Source organism: Hemicordylus capensis, chromosome 2, assembly GCF_027244095.1.
Source record: "Hemicordylus capensis ecotype Gifberg chromosome 2, rHemCap1.1.pri, whole genome shotgun sequence".
Taxonomy (NCBI): domain Eukaryota; kingdom Metazoa; phylum Chordata; class Lepidosauria; order Squamata; family Cordylidae; genus Hemicordylus; species Hemicordylus capensis.
In genome coordinates, this window is record NC_069658.1 from 1537729 (window position 1) to 1556759 (window position 19031).

The following is a 19031-nucleotide window of genomic DNA, read 5'->3' on the forward strand; positions in this document are numbered from 1 at the left end:
CAAACCCTGCCTTGTCAAAAGCAGCTCCTCCTTTAGACCAGAAGTGCGGACTGCAGAGATGAGGGCCTGCTTGCTTTATTGGTGCAACTGGATGAGAGAGCGACCCAGGCCGGCCTCGCTCAGCCTTGCTGCAGTCCTCGGGGTCCTAAAGACAATGTGGGAAGAAGGTGTGCCACAGCGGGATGCACCTGTCTCCTTCGGTGGTCACTGCTGGGCTCTATCAAAAGGAGGGCGGGAAGCTGCAGAGGGGAGAGAGGAAGGGCCAAGTTAGACTCCAGGAGGGGGTGGTTTCCCAAGCCCCATGCCAACAGTGTGCAGCTGATCTCTGGAGCACCAACGGTGTGGGCCAGGTGCTGCCCCGAGGAGAGAAGTGGCCCTTCCTGAAAGTGCTTCCAGAGCGGAGCGAGGAGAGGGTCAGGCGAGCAAATCAGGCAGAGGGGGCCAAGGAGTGCCAGGTGGCCATGGAGGGGAATTGAGGCAGGGGTGGCTCAGGGCAGTTTCCCGAAGAGGTGGATCCTGAGGGTTAGGGATAGTGCCCGACATTGACTTGGAGGGAGCAGCTTGAGAAGCGAGCCACTCCGGCCCCTGCTACCCAGAGTGAGGCTCCGTTCTGAGTGAAGCCCCCTCCCTCCCAGCAGAGTCCAGCTTGAAAGGGAGCATGTTCCCTGCCTCCGCTGCTGGGGGTGGTGGGGGCTCCCCCTCCACCTGGTCCAAGCAAGCCTGGCCTGGCCTTGGGGAAGGGGGCCTGGGAACTCCTTGGTCATCCCCAGAAGGACATGATCCTGTGCATGCCACTGGCAGCCTGGGGGAGGCCCTTTTGTCAGGCAGGGGGCCCCCTCGCTCTGTCACCTGGGAGGAGGGCTTTGGCAGGGAATTGGCAGGGAAGCCGGGAGCTGCATTGGGCCTTCCGCGGGGTCTCTTTCCACATGCCCCCCAAGCCCCAGTTGCTTTCCAGAGCAAGGCAAAGCGGGCACAGCACCCGTCACCACTGAGGAGGAGCAGCTGACACAAAAAGGAGACCCTGCTTAGCACGTGGGAGTGGACCTGCAGGGAGCCGGAGGAGGTCAAGCGGCACCTTCTGGGGTAATGCCATTATAGGCCAAGGAAGGTGAAGTAAGTGTGTGTGTGTGTGTGTGTGTGTGTGTGTGTGAGAGAGAGAGAGAGAGAGAGAGAGAGAGAGAGAGAGAGAGAGAGAGAGCACAGTGCCCATGTCCATGTGCTGTCCTTATGTGCAGCAGTGCCCCTATGTCCTGTGGATGCAAGTGTGCACTTACAGGTGGTCTCCAGTCCACACGTACCTCTCTGCAATATCCCTTGTGGGCTCGTGTATGCCCGGGCACGGTCCTCGACTGACTCCTGGAGAGACAAAGGGAGAGGTGGGGTAAGAAAGGGGGAGGGGGAGTCCTCTTCCCAATGGGGTCCTCCCCCACCAGCGAAACCACAGTGCTGAAGCACGCATGATGGCCTGGATGGTTGGTACATACCCACCAGCATTTCACAGATGCAAGGAGGGATCCACTTGTTGGGACAACCAATTCTCATCCCAAGGATTCCTGCCCAAGCCTCCCACCCACTAGGACAATTGCCAAAGACCGGATTCCACCCCATAGCGGGTGCTGTCACCGCACAGTGCCTTGGTGTTGTGCGGCGGTCTACAGCAGGTGTGGGAGAGCCACGAGACACCCACCTGCCCTCTTAGTGTCTTGAGACTCTGGGGAGGGGAGAGGAATCCTGGAGAATGACAACTCTAGCGACCCCTGTGAATGAGGCACTCTGACTGACACCAAGAGGGACTAAACAGGGGCAGTGATTTAGCGGGGACAGGTTTCCACAAAGGAGGGGCTGTCCCTAGTAAACGGGGGCAGTAGGAGCCTGTGCAGGTTAAACAAAGGAGAAGATTCCTCCAGGACACGTCGGAGCTCAGCACCAGTGGAATATCAGCCAATTCGCCTTCATCCTTCCTTGAGCAGACGTTTGCTCTGCACCACGACACTGGAAGCTCAGAAGGTGTCTGGGGAAGAGGCTCCAGGAGCAAGGAAAGTCCCTGTTCCCGCAGCCAGCAGCAGGGCAGCAGTGCCCATTCACACCCGGCCAGGAGTGGCATAGACGGGGACTGCCTTCCAGGGCTTCTCCCAAGGCTACCCTAGCAGTACTTGGATCCAGGAAGCCAAGGATGTGGTTCCTTCTCTGCCAACCATGACTTTCCCTCCCTCCCTCCCTCCCTTTCAAACACTGGTGGCAGAACAGATGCATTCATGACATCAGGGTACATGTTCTTTTGCAGGTTTTGACAGCACCCAGCCGGAAAACACCATGTATGAAGTCACCCTGAAAGACAGCCCAAGGCTGCATGGTGAGACTTGCAGTGCTCTAAAGAGGAGAGGCCGGCTAATTCCCAGAGCAGGGCACTCAGGCCTGTCCTCCTGCCTAGAGCATGTTCACCTCCTTGGGCTGCTTTTGTTCATAACTGTCGTGTGCCATTAGGACAGACTGAAGAACTGCCTTCAGAATTCTGGTGGCAGATCCAGGGTTTCGAATGGCGGTGAAAGGGGTTCTGTGCATGCTCTAGTCTATTCTTGCTTCTCAAAAGCATTTTTTAAAATCTTAAGAAACAATTGTGCAATTGCACATTTTTTTGGTACAGACAAAATAAAAGTACAGAGGGAAACATCATTCATTTCTCTCTCCCTGTCAAGACTCATAGAATGATGCATGGGATAGAAAAGGCTCCTTTCCCTCCATACTGTTCTGTTCTATGAGCGGGGAGGCAAAGTGGTCCCTAGCCCTCCCCTTCACTCTAGTTTGCACTGTGCTGGGGGAGAGAGGGGAGAGTCAGGCAGCTCTAAGTGGAGCAGCAGAGAAATGCTTGACTAAAAGCAGAAGGTGGCTGGTTTGAATCCCCACTGGTACTATATTGGGCAGCAGCGATACAGGAAGATGCTGAAAGGCATCGTCTCATACTGCGCAGGAGATGGCAATGGGAAACCCCTCCTGTATTCTACCAAAGAAAACCACAGGGATCTGTGGGCGCCAGGAGTCGAAATTGACTTGATGGCACACTTTACTTTACTTTACTTTACTTTACTTTACGTTCCCCTCTCTTCCAGCCTGTAACATTCCAGAAATCTACTGGCAGAACAATGGATTCTAAAGAGTTGCATCCACAAGACATTTCCAGGCAAGTAGAATCTCCAGAATCCGAGGCCGAGTCTAGCAGAGGTGGGTCCCAAGAGCTTCTCACCCCACCCCACAATCTCTAACCCGTGGTCCCATAATGCCTTCTTCTCCCCCTACAGCAAAATGAGGATCTTGCAGCTTCATACTCCTTCGATGAACTCTCTCCAGGTTTTTGGTCCTCACCAACTCCGGGATCTCCTAAATGAAAGGGGAAAAGAAAGAATTGGAGAAGATGTAACTTTAGTGCAGCAGCAACCCCCATCATAAGGGTCTTTCCACATGATCGCTACAATATGCACCATAAAGATGCATTAAAAAATCTGACTCATTTCTGGCCCACGGCCCACATGTCTTCACTCTCTGTTACATCTCCTTTTGCTTCCTGTCATTCAAAACCACAAAACACATATGACACCTCAGGTGCCAAATCCAGTGACCGTGTCTAGTAATGAGCTATTTGACAACATCTATGTTATAGTCTGTGGTTACAACAATAAACCTATTCTAATTCTACAACATAACTAGCTACATTCATTAATATGTGGAATCAAACATTAAACTCAAAGCATTCCATACAAAAAGTAAACCGTTTAGTGTAACAATAATATTAAGAAGAAGATTTATGATTTCTTAAGCACCTTTTAAAAAGTGCCACACAACCACAACATTAATAATGAGAAGACATGCCCAGAAACTTACAACCTCTATGCAGTATAAAGCACAGAAAAAGCAAAACCACGCTACAAAGGAATACTCCTTAACAAGGTCTTACATCCGCGGGAATTGCAATCCATGTGACAAGACAGTCTCTTTGAGGGAACTGGGCACCTTTAGCCGGGAGAAGGGAAGAGTGAAGAGGGACAGGATAGGACTCATCATGACCCTGAAGGGCTGTCACACAGAAGAGGGCAAAGAGACACTTGTTCGCAGAGAGGCGCGCTTACCCCTGGACTTCAGGGCCAAAGTCCAGGGTCTCCACACCCCCTGGGGCCCCCCAAATCCTCTTTAGTCTGTCCTGGGTGTTGTGGTCACCCAGTGGAGCATGATGATGCTTAATTTGCAGGGGAGCGGGGGGGCCTCCAAAGGCCTTTAGGTCCAGGCTCCAAAATGACCTAGGTGCAACCTCTGCATGTTCGTTGCTACTTCAGAGGGCAGGGTGAGATCTAGTGGGCTTAAGTTACAGGCGGGCAGATTTCGGTTAATGTTAGGAGAAACTTCTTAATGGTAAGAACATTTGGACGATGCAACCAATGGCCTCGGGGTGGGGTCTTCTGGGCAGCCTTTTGGGGATGCTCTAACACTGGAGTTTCTGCATTGAGCAGCAGGCTGGACTAGATGGCCTTACAGAGGCCCCTCCAATTCCAGGGCTCTTTGTCAGTAATCATCAATCGCCTATAACGTAGCCAATATTGCTTTCCATTTTCTTTCGTTACTGTTCCAAAAATGGATAGACACTTTCCAGTCTTCTACCTTTCCAGATACCTGCATTGCTCTTAAATTGCCAGAATAGGCACAAAAGACAGCAGATGTTTTACTCATGATGGACCCAAAGCTTCTGCAGCCATTCCCTTGTGGCTGGAACATTCTGAGAAGTCCAGTTTTTGGCAATAACCAGATGGCCGCAATCAGCACGTTCATTAGTAACCTTCTTTTTGTCCAAGAAATATCTCATATCCACTAACAAGGTCATCTGCGAGCTGTAACTATAGACAGCCACAATAATGCCTTGCTTATTTCGCCCACTAACGTCCAAGAGGCCTCAACTCTCTTTATAGTGCCATGGGATGTGCAGAACATTTCCAAGAATGTTTTGTGTGACTCTTGACACAGAATAACGGCTGGAGTCAAATTAATATGTGAAATGCAGATATCAGGACATTGGCAGACTACGTCTTTTCGTATTTGACTTCTTTACTGAAAATATTCTTATGGGAAACTTTTTCTCAAACAATTCTGAACCATAGTCCAGGAGCATCGTGTACAGAAAAAAAAATTGTGGCAAAGTTTGTGAGAAATTTGTGCAGATGGTTTTGTTTGATTTGAAACTCTCTTTAGGTGAAGAATTACCATGGTGTCACTCCTGTATGCTTGGAGGTGATGTCATAACCGAGATGGCCACCACCACACAAATCTCCAATCTCCCCTGGTTGGGCAAGGTAATCGAGAGGGTGGTGGCCAACCAGCTCTAAGAGGTTTTGGAGGAAACTGATTATCTAGACCCATTTCAAACTGGCTTTAGAACGGGATATGGGATTAAGACAGCCTTGGTCGGCCTGCTGGATGACCTTTACCGGGGAATCAACAGAAGGAGTGTGACTCTGTTGGTCCTCCTGGATCTCTCAGTGTTCGATACCATCAACCATGGTATCCTTCTGGGTTGCCTGGGAATAGGAGGCACTGCTTTGCAGTGGTTCTGTTCGTATCTCTCGGGTAGATCCCAGATGGTGGAGTTTGGTGACAGTCGCTCCTCAAAGCAGGGCTCCATTCTGTCTCCAATGCTTTTCAATATCTACATGAAACTGCTGGGCGAGGTCATCAGGAGATTTGGTGCTGGGTGTTATCAGTATGCTGATGACACCCAAATCTACTTCTCCCTTTCATCTTCAGGAAATGGCACTCATTCTCTAAATGCCTGCCTGCAAGCAGTAATGGGCTGGATGAGGGATAACAAATTGAAGCTGAATCCAAGCAAGACGTAGGTGCTCATTGTGGGGGCTCAGAATCTGAGGGGTGAGTTAGATCTTCCTGTGCTGGATGGGGTTTCACTCCCTCAGAAGGAGCAGGTGAAAGTACTCCTGGACCCAGGCCTCACTCTGGTATCTCAGGTGGAGGCCATGGCCAGGAGTGCTTTCTATCAGCTTCGGCTGATTCAACAGCTGCATTCATTCCTTGAAGAAGATGACCTCAAAACAGTGGTGCATCAGCCGGTAACCTCCAGGCTTGACTATTGCAATGTGCTCTACGTGGGGCTGCCTTTGTACGTAGTTTGGAAACTTCAATTAGTTCAGAATGCGGCAGCCAGATTGGGTAACCCGGAGAGACCATATTATGCCTGTTTTGAAACAATTGCACTGGCTGCCAATATGTTTCCGGGCAAAATACGAAGTGCTGGTTATTACCTTTAAAGCCCTGATCGGCTTAGGCCCGAGTTACCTCAGAGAGCGCCTTCTTCTGCATGATCCCCACTGCACGTTAAGGTCATCTGAGGAGGTTCGTCTCCAGTTACCACCAGCTCGTCTGGTGGCGACTCGGAGGCGGGCCTTCTCTATAGCTGCTCTGGGGCTGTGGAATGCACTCCCTGCAGAAATCCGTAATTTGAATTCTCTATTAGCCTTCAAGAGAGCCCTTAAAACATATCTGTTTGGCCTGGCTTTCCAGGGTTTTTCAATCGGTTTTAATATTTTAACCCAGTTTCAAGGTTTTTAATTATTGTGACTGTTTAATTGTTGTTTCAAAATGTTTTAAAATTGTTAATTGTTGTTATATTGTTTTTTAATTTTTGTTTTAGCTCTTTACTGTTTTAATGGTTTGTTTTAATTGTAAATCGCCCTGAGCCATTTTGGAAGGGTGATTTAAAAATCAAATAAATAAATAAATAAATAAATATAACTTCATTATGTCAGTAATTATTTCGCCGATTTTGTTGTGTAAAGCTACAAGATATACCATATGGTGATTTTTTAACATGGAGAGAGAGAGAGAGAGAAGTGATTCTTAACACCAATACTGAACCAATTGGCTAGGATCCTGACTTAGTCCTACTCACTGAAGACCCATTGAAATGGGCCTTCAAAATGGAACTTCATTTACTCATGACAAACTCACTATTTCAATGGGTGGCTAGGAATAAGCCAGGATCCTGGCCGATTAGTGAGATTGGCCAGATGATATGCTTGAACTAACTGTATGAGAAAGCAGATGATGACCACTACCTATCTTCCAATATTTTCTGGGCTGTGAGCTTTAATTAACTTAATTCATGGATTAATCAATAACTAATTGCTGAGAGACAGTTGTAGCCAGAACTAAAGAGCATGCTACATGTCTAGTTTTTGAAGTTCCTTTGATTCTGGTGTGTTGCTGTGACAGGGAATGAAAATGAACATATGGAAGGTGGCTGTAGTCGCTGGCTACTAGTCTGGTGGCTGTGGGCCATCTCCAGCTTCAGAGGCATGATGCCTCTCAATCCCAGTTGCAGGGGAGCAACAGCAGCAGGAGAGAGGGCATGCACACACCTCTGGCCTGTGGGATCCCCAGGGCATCTGGTGGGCCACTGTTTGAAACAGGATGCTGGACTAGATGGGCCTCTTTGGGCCTGATCCAGTAGGGCTGTTCTTATGTTCTTAACGTGGCTTCAGCTGCAGTAAATTGACCTTCCCTTCCATCTACATTGCTGAAAACACTGGGGCTTAGAAGTGCATACATCTTGCTGGATCATGCCCACTATTTGCTTCTTATGACTGCCGACTCTTCTGAATAGCTCAGAGTAGCTTATAGACCAGGTCTGCTCTGTTTTAACAGCATCATATTAGGCCTGTTAACACAGTCATTTGACTCTAGGTTTAATATGGGTTACCAACATTAGTGTGATTGTGTAAACCCATGCCGCACAACTGCAGGTGAGAACTGCAGGCCATAAACCACCGTGGCATGGGTTCACACAATCACTCCAGTGTTGGTAACGCACATTAAATCTATATTCAAATGATAGTATGAACAAGCCTGGTGTGTCTTGATGCATGATATGCATGGCTTTGTTTCTGAATGTCTTAACAAGGGGAAGACCATTCTGGCCTCAGGCACTGGAACGAGAAGGAGCAGCTGCAGGAACATGACTTGCCCCCCTCCCTGCCAGATGGCGCTGTGCTGCTCTGCTCCAGTTGCCAGTTGCCAGGGGGAAGCTCCCCACTCTAGCCTCTGCCATTGGTCAAAGGGGGCCTCTGGGTAGGTTACATCCCCTACCTCCAAGGAAGACCATCAAGGCAAGGGAAGAGCAACCCAGCCCTGCCAGAGAAGGAGCAGCGTCAGGCGGTTTGGTCATCCCGAGCAGACACGCCCTAATCCTTTGTGGCTCCTTGTCTCCACCCTGTATACATTTGCCAATTGCCCTTCCTGAAGTTTTGTAGGTGATAAGTAAAGCTTTGGGGAAATGCAGTTTTTGCAGGCAAAAAGTCCCAGGTTCAATCTCTGGCAGCCTCTAAGAACATAAGAAGAGCCCTGCTGGATCAGGCCCAAGGAGGCCCATCCAGTCCAGCCTCCCTCTCCCCCCAGTGGCCCACCAGATGCTGCCTCTGGGAAGCCCTCAGGCCAGAGCGGAGGGCAGGCCCTCTCATCTCCTGCTGCTGTGGCTCCCCTGCAGCTGGTATGGAGAGGCCTCTTGCCTCTGAGGCTGGAGGAGGCCAGGATAGTAGCCCTTGGCAGGGCGGAGAGAGACCCCTGGCTGGCACTCTGGGCAGGCACTGCCAGCCAGCCCAGACACATGTGGAGCTAGGAGGCCCAAGGGCGTGACTCAGTGGGAGGCTGTTCCTAGGTCTCACTTCTCACAGAATTTTAATGGGATCAGTTGTTCATATTGTTGATGATGCTGTTTTAACTGTTTAAAAATTACCGTGAATTTTAAAAGTGTTTTGTTCTTACATATGTTTTTAGTTGCGTGGGGAATCTTTGACGGAGAGGGCGAGGAATACATGCTTGCCTAGAGATGCTTGCCAAGGGGCAGAGCGGTGCTGTGCCCCTCTGGAGTGGGTGCCAGGCACACAAGGGGTGCTGTCGGCCAGGGGCTCCAGCAGCCGGGATCAGGCACCTCCCACCTCCACAGGAAGCCTGGCAGGTGGAGCTGCTCTGTGTGTCCAGGGTGCCCCCTAGGCGGAGCATCCCACCAGCTGACCCCAAAGGGCCAATCCTGGCCCATCAGACCCTATAAAGCCCTTGCCTCAGAGCGGGTTCCTCTTTGGTGAGCAGGACACCGGAGCCCTCACTCACGTCTCCTGCCTTGGGTCCAGACCCCTGCCTGAGTGACTATGGCCTTGGAGCTGCTGATGGCCTCTCCAGGCCTCGACTGCTGTGACGCCCACCTGATTGGGACGGTGCTCCTGCCTCTGATGCAGGATGTTTGCCTTCTCTGGAAGTTGGCCCTTTCTGCTCTGGAACACAGCCCTGCCTCCTGCCCACGCCCCAGCTGAAGTTCGCCTCTCCTGCTGCACATCAGCAGCTGCACCTGGCCTCCACTGCCCCCTCTAGGGACCCCCCTTCCCTAGTGGCTTCTTCTTGTCCCACCTCACCTGGATCTTCCTCTCGGCTGCCACACTGGGTTTCCCTGGCTCCATCTCGGTCCGGATCCCCCGCTGAGCAAAGGCCGTGCTGGACTGGAGAGAGCCAGAGAGAGAGAGGGGGGGCGGGGTCATGCACGGCAGGCAGGGAGCTGGCTCCATCCCGTGGGTGGGGGGGTGGGGGGGAGCCCGACCTGCTCGCTGCTGTCTTGGCCTGGCTGCTGCCTGAACTGCTGCTGCTCCTTCAAGGCCCGCTTCTCCTGCACTGCTTTGGCCAGCCTCTTCTTCTATGGGGAGAGGGGCAAAGGGGTGGGTCAGGGGGGGCTGCTGCTGCTGGGGCTGCTGGTGCAGAGCCCGCTTCCCCCTGCCCTGCAGGCTCAGGCAGGTTGTGTGAATTGGTCCCATGCCCGTGAGGCCGGCGCCGGCCACCAAGGGGACTACTACTCACCAGGTAAATGTTGTACCTCAGCAGCCTCTTCCGGGCATCGGAGACGCTGGAGCCCAGCTCCCGCAGCTTTGCCTTCATGTCAACCATCAGATGGGCAGGTGGGTCCTGGTGGCCCTGGAGTTTGGTCACCTCAGGCAAAAGGGGCCCCAGAGCGGTATAGAGGGCGGAGATGAAGTTCCTGAGGAGAGGGCAGGGCAGCGTTGGCCTGGGAGGGCGGAGGAGACCCAAGCCGGACTGGCCCGCCCAGCCCAGCCTCCTCTTCCTCCCCCCACCCCCACAGCAGCCACACAGAGGCCTCCTCTGGGAAGCCCACCGGCAGGGCAGGAGGACAACCCCCCCCGCCCGGCCCACCCCTGGATGTCAGTCTCCGGCAATGGGTATTCAGCAGCCTTTGGGGCCAGGGGGCCCGGGGGACTGGCCGTGCAGCAGCAGGGCTGGCTTGCCCAGGCCAGCTCCCCACACGAGGAAGGCAGAAGGGCCTCTGCTCAGGGCTGACTGCCTTGGTCCCAGCTTCAGCACCTCTGGAATTCCCAGGGGAGCAGCCAAGCAGACCTGAGCAATGTGCCACTTCACTTTTTAGGGAAAAACGGCCTCCAAGGAAATTGCTCTACTATTCTATTCTATTTTATTTTATTTTATTATTGAGATGGATTTTATGGCTGTTTTATGCATGTTGTTATTCTTTTGATTTTGCCAGCTGCCTCACACCCTGAAAAGTTGGTGTAGAAATATTTTAAATAAAAATAAATGTCATTGTCAAGTGCCTGGTTGAAGGGCAGCAGAAGCACCAGATTTCCATCTGGCCAATGGAGAGGAGAGCTGGTCTAGTGGTCGCAAGCATGACTTGCCCCCTTAGCTAAGCAGGGTCCACCCTGGTTGCATATGAATGGTAGACTTGATGTGTGAGCACTGTAAGATATTCCTCTTAAGGGATGGAGCCGCTCTGGGAAGAGCAGAAGGTTTCAAGTTCCCTCTCTGGCTTCTCCAAGATGGGGCTGAGAGAGATTCCTGCCTGCAACCTGGGAGAAGCCACTGCCAGCCTGTGAAGACAATACTGAGCTTGATGGACCAAGGGTCTGACTCAGTATATGGCAGTTTCCTATGTTCTTATGTAATGTTCAGAGCTGAAAATGTCCCCAAGCAATGCTGCTGACCAACTCATGCAGTTCCAGAGCCCCCTTGGGGATTAATGGAGAAGCCCAGAGGGTTGCACTGTATCCAGTGAGGACTAGAAAACCCTCCCTTCCCAGGTGGCCTCTTCTAATGTGAGCTGGGGGGGGGGATGTGTGTGTCTCCAACAGGATGAGGGTGGGGTGTGGCCCCTGCTTGAATGGCAGGCTGTTGGGATGGATCCTCTGTGCTCTTCCTGCTGAGTGAAGGAGCAGCACAGGTTGCCTGAGTGGGGCCCATTTTTCCCAAGGGGTCCCTGCCACTTGTGAGATTCAGCTACCAAGGCACTTACACTGTCTCTTCATCCAGCTCATCATCTCCACAGTTGGTGCTGTCACTCATAGAACAGGGAGGATCTATTGCAGAGGGGAGAGAAAAGTGGGGAGGCTGGCAAATGGGGCTAGCAGGAAAAAGGAGGCAATGCTTTCTGTGTACTACTTGGGGGTATTCCCAAGCACAAGCATAAAAGGATATTAGTCTGTATATTAAAAGAAGAAGACATGTCTTAAAACTTCCAAAACAGTCTAAAAAGTAACTGTCCCTGCTAACTGAGCAAAGAGGCACCCTTTTAAAGGTGCTTTCCAGATTAGACCCTACCACGGTATCACTATGGATCTGCTAAGTGTGCTTCCGCACCCTGGGTGCTTTCCAGGCTAGCTGCTCAACAGCAGCAAAATGCCTCCGTTCAGGAAAGTCACACTCGAAACGTAAACAGCAGGGGGAGCAGTCTCACGGAAACTAACCACCTGAAAAAACAGCAACCTTTGAATGCTGGATACATGATGTCTTAGCTCTCTATTGCAGTGATTATATTCGAGACAAGGCATCAGAAATGTGAACGGCACCCTGCTGTCTGCATAGGGACTGTGGTGTCACAACACAGGAAGTGTGGAAGCACACTTCTGAGATCCGCCGTGATCCCGTTGCAGGGTCTAATCTGGAAAGCGCCCTGGGGGTGGTGATTCTCTTGATTGAGAAGGGGGAGAGCAACTGGCCCTGTCCATCACCAGTATAGCATCCCTACAATGGCTGTTGCTGGTGTCCAAGCATCTTATGTTTCTTTTTAGATTGTGAACCCTTTGGGGACAGGGAACCATATTTATTTATTTATTTATTTATATTTCTCTATGTAAACCGCTTTGGGAACGTTTGTTGAAAAGCACTACATAAACATTCGTAGCAGAAAAAAGAGCCTGTGAGTTTTGAGGACTTACAGAATGTTGAGGATGTATGTTGGGGGAGGAAGGAAAGTGGTGTGTGTGTGTGTGTGTGTGTGTGTGTGTGTGTGTGTGTGTGAGGCGTGAGAATTGGCCTTTTTGAGCCCCTAACAGCTTAGAGCAAATATCCCAGAGGTGGGGATTAGAGTTTTGGGAGGAGATGCATGCCACCAGGTTTTTACTTTCCCCTCTCTGTTCCATGCTAGGATGATTCAGCAGGGCGAAGAGGGGATAGGACACCTTCCTCCAGAACTCCTCTCCTGCTATCTAGCAATGAAGAGCTCAGGTTCAGGGCTGGCAACCAACCCCAAGCCTGAGCCCACTTCCCCTGGACTCCCCCACCCCATTTCCCACAAGCCCTGGACAGCACTTGAAGGCTCCTGTAACTGTCCCAGGCTGGCTGGAAGCATCCCTGCTGGGGGCTAGGATGCCCTGCAACATCTTGTTGGGGACCGCTGCTTGCAGCTTTTCTGCATCCGAAACTTAAAGTTCGGATTTAAGTGCCCTAAGAGTTAGCTATCAGAGCCCCATTAAGAGCCCTATTAAGAGCCCTAAGAGCTTGCTATCAGACTTGTCTATAGGTCATTCCCCCTTCCCCAGTGAAATCTGACCCCATACTCACCTTCACATGAACCCCCTGCCCCATCCCTATCCCTTTTGCCCTCCTCTCATCCTCCTCTCCAGCAGATGCTGAGAAGAACATCAGTGCCCTGTCCTGATCCGGCTGGGAGCAAACAGCCCTCTTTACCTGAGAAAGTGGGTGACACAAGGCCTCTGGGGTCCATGGTGCGGAGGCTGAAATAAATAAATAAATAAATAAATAAATAAATAAATAAATACATACATACATACATACATACATAAATTTCTCCACGAGGCTTTGGCATGTTTCTGGACTGTGAGGCATTTTAGGACTTGCTTAGAGGTAGAAAATCTGTTCTAAGATCTGATCCTAAAATTATTCCACCCATGCCCAGAATTGCTGAATTGACTGTGAAACTGATGGCCATTGATTCTAGAATGGCATTTCTGCCTAGCCAAGAAAATGTTGGCCTTACTTGCCTCTAGAACTAGAAAGCCATAAGAAGAACCCTGATGATGATGATGATGATGACGACGACCACGGAGGAGGAGGAATGAGAATGCCAGAAGCAGTTCCCCCTGCTGCCCTTAAGGTGTCCCTCGGAGCTTAAGCAGCATACAAAGGAGGCAGCCAAAAAGATGTGAGTGTGTTGGAACTAACTGTGGAGCCTGGTTCATTTGTTACCCTTTTGCGCTGGCTCTGAAGAAGAGGGGTGGGTTGTCTTCTTTTTGCTGGAGTTCCATCAAGTTTGTGTCTTTGCTGGAGTGCCAATCAGATCTTTCTACCACCTTCAGCTGACCTTCAGCTGTCTCCTGCTTTGCCCTCCCCGCTTTGCTGCCCCTTCTGCCTGGGACTCCCTCCCTGGACACATCTTTGCTGCCTGAAAACATGCGGTCGCTGGCTTCTCCTCTTAACCTTCATTCCCAACGGCCACCAAATGTTAAGTACCTGCGTCGTACCTCCAGCATCCTGTTTCACACAGTAGCCCACCAGATGCCTCTGAGAAGCCAACAGGCAAGAGTTGAGGGCCTGCCCTCTCTCTTGCTGTTGCTCCCCTGCAACTGGTATTGAGAGGCATCTTGCCTCTGAGGCTGGAGGTGGCCTATAGCCCTCAGGCTAGTAGCCATCAATAGACCTGTCCTCCATGGATATGTTTAAACCCCTTTTAAAGCCATCCAAGCTAGTTACCCTACATCCTGTGACAGAGAATTCCATAGTTTCATTATGCACTGTGTGAAAAAGTACTCCCTTTTGTCAGTCCTAAATTTCTAGTGTTGTGAGAGAGGGAGAAAAATTATCCCTGTACTCCATGCATAATTTTATACATCTCTATCATGTCTCTCACATGTTGCCTCCTTTCCAAACTAAAGAGCTCCAGATGCTGTAAGCTTGCCTCATAAGGAAGGTGCTCCAGGCCCCTGATCATCTCAGTTTCCTTCTTCTGCACCTTTTCTATTTCTACAATATCCTTCTTAAGATATGGTGGCCAGAACTGTACACAGTACTCCAAATGTGCCTGCACCATAGTTTTGCATAAGGGTACTGTAATAGTAGCATTTTTATTTTCAACCCCCTTCCTAATGATCTCTAGTATGGAATTGGCCTTTTTCACAGCTACCGCACACTGAGACAACACTTCCACGAGCTCTCCACCACGACCCCAAGATCTCTCTCCCAGTCAGTCACTGACAGCTCAGACCCCATCAGTGTATATGTGAAATTAGGATTTTTTGCCCCAATATGCATCACTTTACATTTGCCAACACTGAACCACATTTGCCATTTTATCTCTCACAGACAAGTTTGGATGCAACCCAATTTATTGCTGGTGAGTACAGGGTTGTTGTGAGGAGAAACTTAAGTATGTAGTACACTGCTCTGGGCTCCTTGGAGGAAGAGCGGGATATATAATGTAAATGAATGAATGAATGAATGAATGAATGAATGAATTCAATGTATTCCCTGATAATTGACCATAGCTTGTGAACTTGCACCAAGTGATCGTGTCTGTCCTGATTTAACAAACCAATTTTATTTTCAATTTTAAACATGCACCAATGTGGACTTCTGTAGCAAGTTCTTAACATTTTAAATATAGCATTGTTAAAAACCACCCTTTATTTATTTGGGTATCAATTGCAGTAACTTTTAGTAGAAGCTTACAAGCAATTTTGTTTATCCTTGTTGGAGCATTTTGATGAAGCTTCAGTATTCTGAGATTCTTTTCTTATTCTGAGAGTCTTTTCTCTGACCTCTGTCACTTTTAAAGCTGTATAGAATATCACATTCACAAATACAAGTTGTCCTCTTTTAACCACTTATATTTTTGGATTAGCACTGATTTAAAACAATGCATTTTAATCACATTGTATAACTAATCCTACTGATTTTAACAGTAATCAATACCTTTATTTTTAGTATCATTTTTATTTTAAACTTACAACTTTCACAACTACCAAGCAAGAGACTTCTTTGTAAATTTTAAATTGTACCATTATCAGCTTCTGCCCTCCCCCGTAGTCTCTTGCGTCCTGACTTCTAAACAAGGTTTCACTCCAGAGTCTAGTCCAATCAGAACCCCATCAAAAACAAACCAAAGGAGGCCAGATAAAATAATTAACAGAGCAACATGCTATGCCTCCAGCAGAGGGCACTATGGGAGAGCTCTTCTGGATGAGAGACCAGATGGCTTTCTGGCCTGGACCACACCGAATGGTCCATCCATTCCAGCATCTTGCCTGGAAGACGTTTAAGAGGCAGCATACGAGATGCCTCATTGAACCACATTTGCCATTTTGTCTTCCACTCATCCGGTTCGGAGAGATCCAAACTGGTTCCCCGGGGAATCCACAGGGCTGTTTTTGGTCTGAGGAGTCCTCCACAGGTTGGGTCTAGGCTGCCTGATGGCGATTGCCTGCTTCTGAATGGATCTGCCTGGCTCCAGCAGGCATTGCTGAGAGGGCCTTCTGAGGTGAGGTGAGGTGAGTGGGAGAAGAAAAGGCAGGCTGTTTGTGGCCAGGGTGCCTCATCTCTGAACTCCCTCCCCTTATCCAGGATTCCCCCCCCTGAAACAACTAAAAGGGCTGATTTTGGTGCAGTGGGGAAATGACTTGATTAGCAAGGTTTCTGGTTCGAAACCCTGCTGGTACTATATTGGGCAGCAGCGATGTAGGAAGATGCTGAAAGGCATCATTTCACACTGCACGGGACATGGCAATGGTCAACGCCTCCTGTATTCTACCAAAGACAACCAGAGGGCTCTGTGGACTCCAGGAGTCGACACTGACTAGACGGCACACTTGACCTTGACTTTGACTGGATGTGTGCTGCTCGGGCGGATTTGCTGACTGCTTTTCTGTAATGTTGCAGTCATGGTTTTGATATTCTTGTTGGCTGCCCTGAGAAGCTCCCTGGTTGTGAGGCAGCAGAATATACACATGACAAAGAAATAAAATGCCCCCCACCCCCAATATGCCGGGGCCCGATCCTGCCATGCTGAGAACTGGCAAGGGAGCCCAGCCCATTCTCGGTCCGGAATGAAAGAGCCTTAAAATCCAGACTGCGTCCAGCTCTCCCTGCTGCGGAGTTGCTGTGTTTTCCCCTTGGGAAAGGCTGGGGTGCCCCCCCTGCCCTGCCTCAGCTGCTCACCTGGGCTCAGCTTTCTGTGGAGCAGCCCACCTTTCTCCAGTGCAATGGAGCAGCTCTGCCTGTGGTGCCCGCCAGGACCCTCTGGCGCAGCCAGCCTCCCCCGTCCCCTGCTGTGTTGCCAGCCCCCCCCCCCCCCCGTTGTCATGGGCTGCTTGATGAGGTCACAGTGAAGGGAGGCTCCTCACAGAGCGCAGGGGGAGGGGGAGGGGGAGGCAAGGCCCCCACCCTCTGCCTGCCTCATGGAGGGATGGGGGGAGCCCTGCCCTGGCTGTATGTGCTGCTCAGCTGGTGCCCACCCTACGGTGAATGGGGGTCTCTGGCTCCGTACACGAGGACAGCCCTGCTGGATCAGGCCCAACGAGGCCCATCTAGTGTTTCCCCCAGTGGCCCACCAGATGCCGCCTCTGGGGAGCCCACAGGCCAGAGGGGAGGGCTTGTCCTCTCTCCTGTGGCTGTGGCTCCCCTGCCACTGGTAGCCAGAGGCTTCCTGCCTCTGAGGCTGGAGGTGGCCTGTAGCCCTCTGCTTCAATGGGGCGGGGGGAGCGGAAGGCGGAGGTGAGGGCTGTGCTTCCAGCTTTTCGAAAGGAAACTCCAAGGCAGTCAGTTCACCAGCTCCTACCAGGGGGAGAACAAGAATCATCTGCCTTGTAGGGTTAAAAAACCCCACAAAGGAGGTGTTGCTGGTCCTGGACATGTCCGCGCCCCCCAGCTAAAGTCAGTTGTGCTAGAATCCCCTTGAAAATGATGGGGCAAGTTTGGCGTAGCTAACTCAAAGCTCCTTTGATTTCACTGGAACTGAAAAGCTCCACTTCTGTCAGCTGGGCCAAGGCCAGTCAGCGGGAAGTCCTGCTCGGATTCATAGAACTTCTTATTTGCATGCTGGAGCACAGAAGGGAGTGACCGTAAACAGGCTGCTTTTTATTTTCGCATGGAAGAATGGTAGCCGAGGGGACTTGGCCCACTCTGATAAGCATGGACAGTCAATAGGAAAGCGATCACCTGCCTCTCAAATGGTTTCAAATGGAACCTCCATGTTCAGAGGCAGTCTATCTCTGCAGCATATCTCCAAATATGAGTTGCTGGGCAGCCTGCAGCTATAGGCTGCTACCTTCTGGTGGGCTTCCTAAATAGCTGGTGGGCTTCCTAAATGCATCAGTCTGGCCGCTGGAAGAAACAGAGTACTGGACGAGATGGGCCTCTGGTCTGCTCCAGCAGAGCTCTTCTTACATTTGTAGCCTGTGTAACTCTCACGATCACAAGACATCATTAACATCAGAAAACCCTTGTTACACGGAAAGCAGGCCTGGTGGCTAGTAGCCACCAACTGACGCGGTCGCCAGAAGCCACCTAAAATGCTTCTGGCTGGAGAGGCATTCCCAGGACTGATTCGCATGCTTGAGTAACTCCGGACATGATCACAAGGCGGGGGGCTTCATTCCAGTGTGACTCTGAGAGGACCCTCCCCATCCCCCAGGCTTGAACCCGTCAGGGGCTAGGCAGGGACCAGAAGATGCAGGAGGAGGACTCAGCCAGGCCCGCTTCTTCACACCTCCCATTCGAGGCTCAGGGAGACCCTGGAGAGCCACAGCCAGGCAGTCCCAGCCAGATGGATGGAGGCTCTGACGGGCCTCCTGGCAGCTTCCTCTGGGCACGCCTTGTTTCTGAGTTGGCCCCTCTGGGGTGCAGAATGCAGAGGTGGGTTCCCTGGGGCAAGAGAGTTGGAGCAGTGGTCCAGGGCTACTACACCTCCTTGGATCAGAGGAAGCCAGCCCAGACTGGGTGCCCAGACTGCCAGCTGGGAAGGAGGCAGTTGGGATGGGGCTGTAGCTCAGTGGCAGCACCTCTGCCTTGCCCCTCAGAGGTCCCAGCTCCAGCCCTTGGCAGCATCCCTAGGAAAGGGGGGCCAAGGCCCCTGGGGGACCTGCTGCTGCTGCTGCCTACCAGTGCCGAAGAGACGGAGCTGGGTGGGCCAATGGTCTGAGCTGGTGTGCAGCCGCTTGGCCTGAGGGAGCTTCTCTGCTCTGGGGAGTTCAAGTCGGGGGTGAGACTGTGGCACGTGCTGAGTGGCTCTTCTGCTCTTCACTGGCTTCAGGGAGGTTGGACAGCTCAGCCCAGAGAGGAACACCTGCCTGGTTTCTGCTCTGTAACTGCCAGTAGGCAAGAAGGCCATTGACAAGGGCAGGGTGCAATCTTCTCCTCCCCACACAATGCAGCCCTCGTAATGCAGCCTCCACGGCCCGTGACCTCTCTCCAACAAGTCACACTTGGTCTCCAGCCCAGGTCTTATGGCCTTGTGGCTGCAAAAGGAGCCGCTATGAGCATCACCCCGTTTCACAAAGCCATTTCACAAAGAAGCAGGCAGCTCACAGGCACTTTCCTGTTTGGATTTATGGTCCTGGGAGAGCATCTCGGCTGGACTGTGCCAGGCCTGCTCTAAAGCCCAGTTTCTGGATCAGCCAGGGATGAGATCACTTGCCCACCATGAATGCTCCAGGGAGGAGATCAACACTGGCAGAAAG

The 19031-nt window shown here is 51.2% G+C and overlaps 1 protein-coding gene across 3 annotated transcripts; it reads right to left on the bottom strand.

Annotated features, from left to right (window-relative positions):
- Positions 1–59: 59 nt before the first annotated feature.
- On the bottom strand, positions 60–16636 carry LOC128346042 (uncharacterized). 3 transcript variants are annotated; one of them, XM_053298898.1, is made up of 9 exons: positions 16513–16636; positions 13030–13076; positions 11357–11420; positions 9895–10072; positions 9641–9733; positions 9459–9542; positions 3324–3375; positions 1299–1356; positions 60–239 (listed from the first exon to the last, which is right to left on the bottom strand). In XM_053298898.1, exons 2-9 carry the CDS (start codon positions 13064–13066, stop codon positions 221–223), a joined length of 585 nt encoding a protein of 194 aa, XP_053154873.1. In that variant the 5' UTR covers positions 13067–13076; positions 16513–16636; the 3' UTR covers positions 60–220. The 3 variants fall into 3 exon arrangements, with proteins under 3 accessions (XP_053154873.1, XP_053154872.1, XP_053154871.1); XM_053298897.1 differs by having other exon boundaries at positions 3295–3375; XM_053298896.1 differs by having other exon boundaries at positions 3262–3375.
- Positions 16637–19031: the final 2395 nt, after the last annotated feature.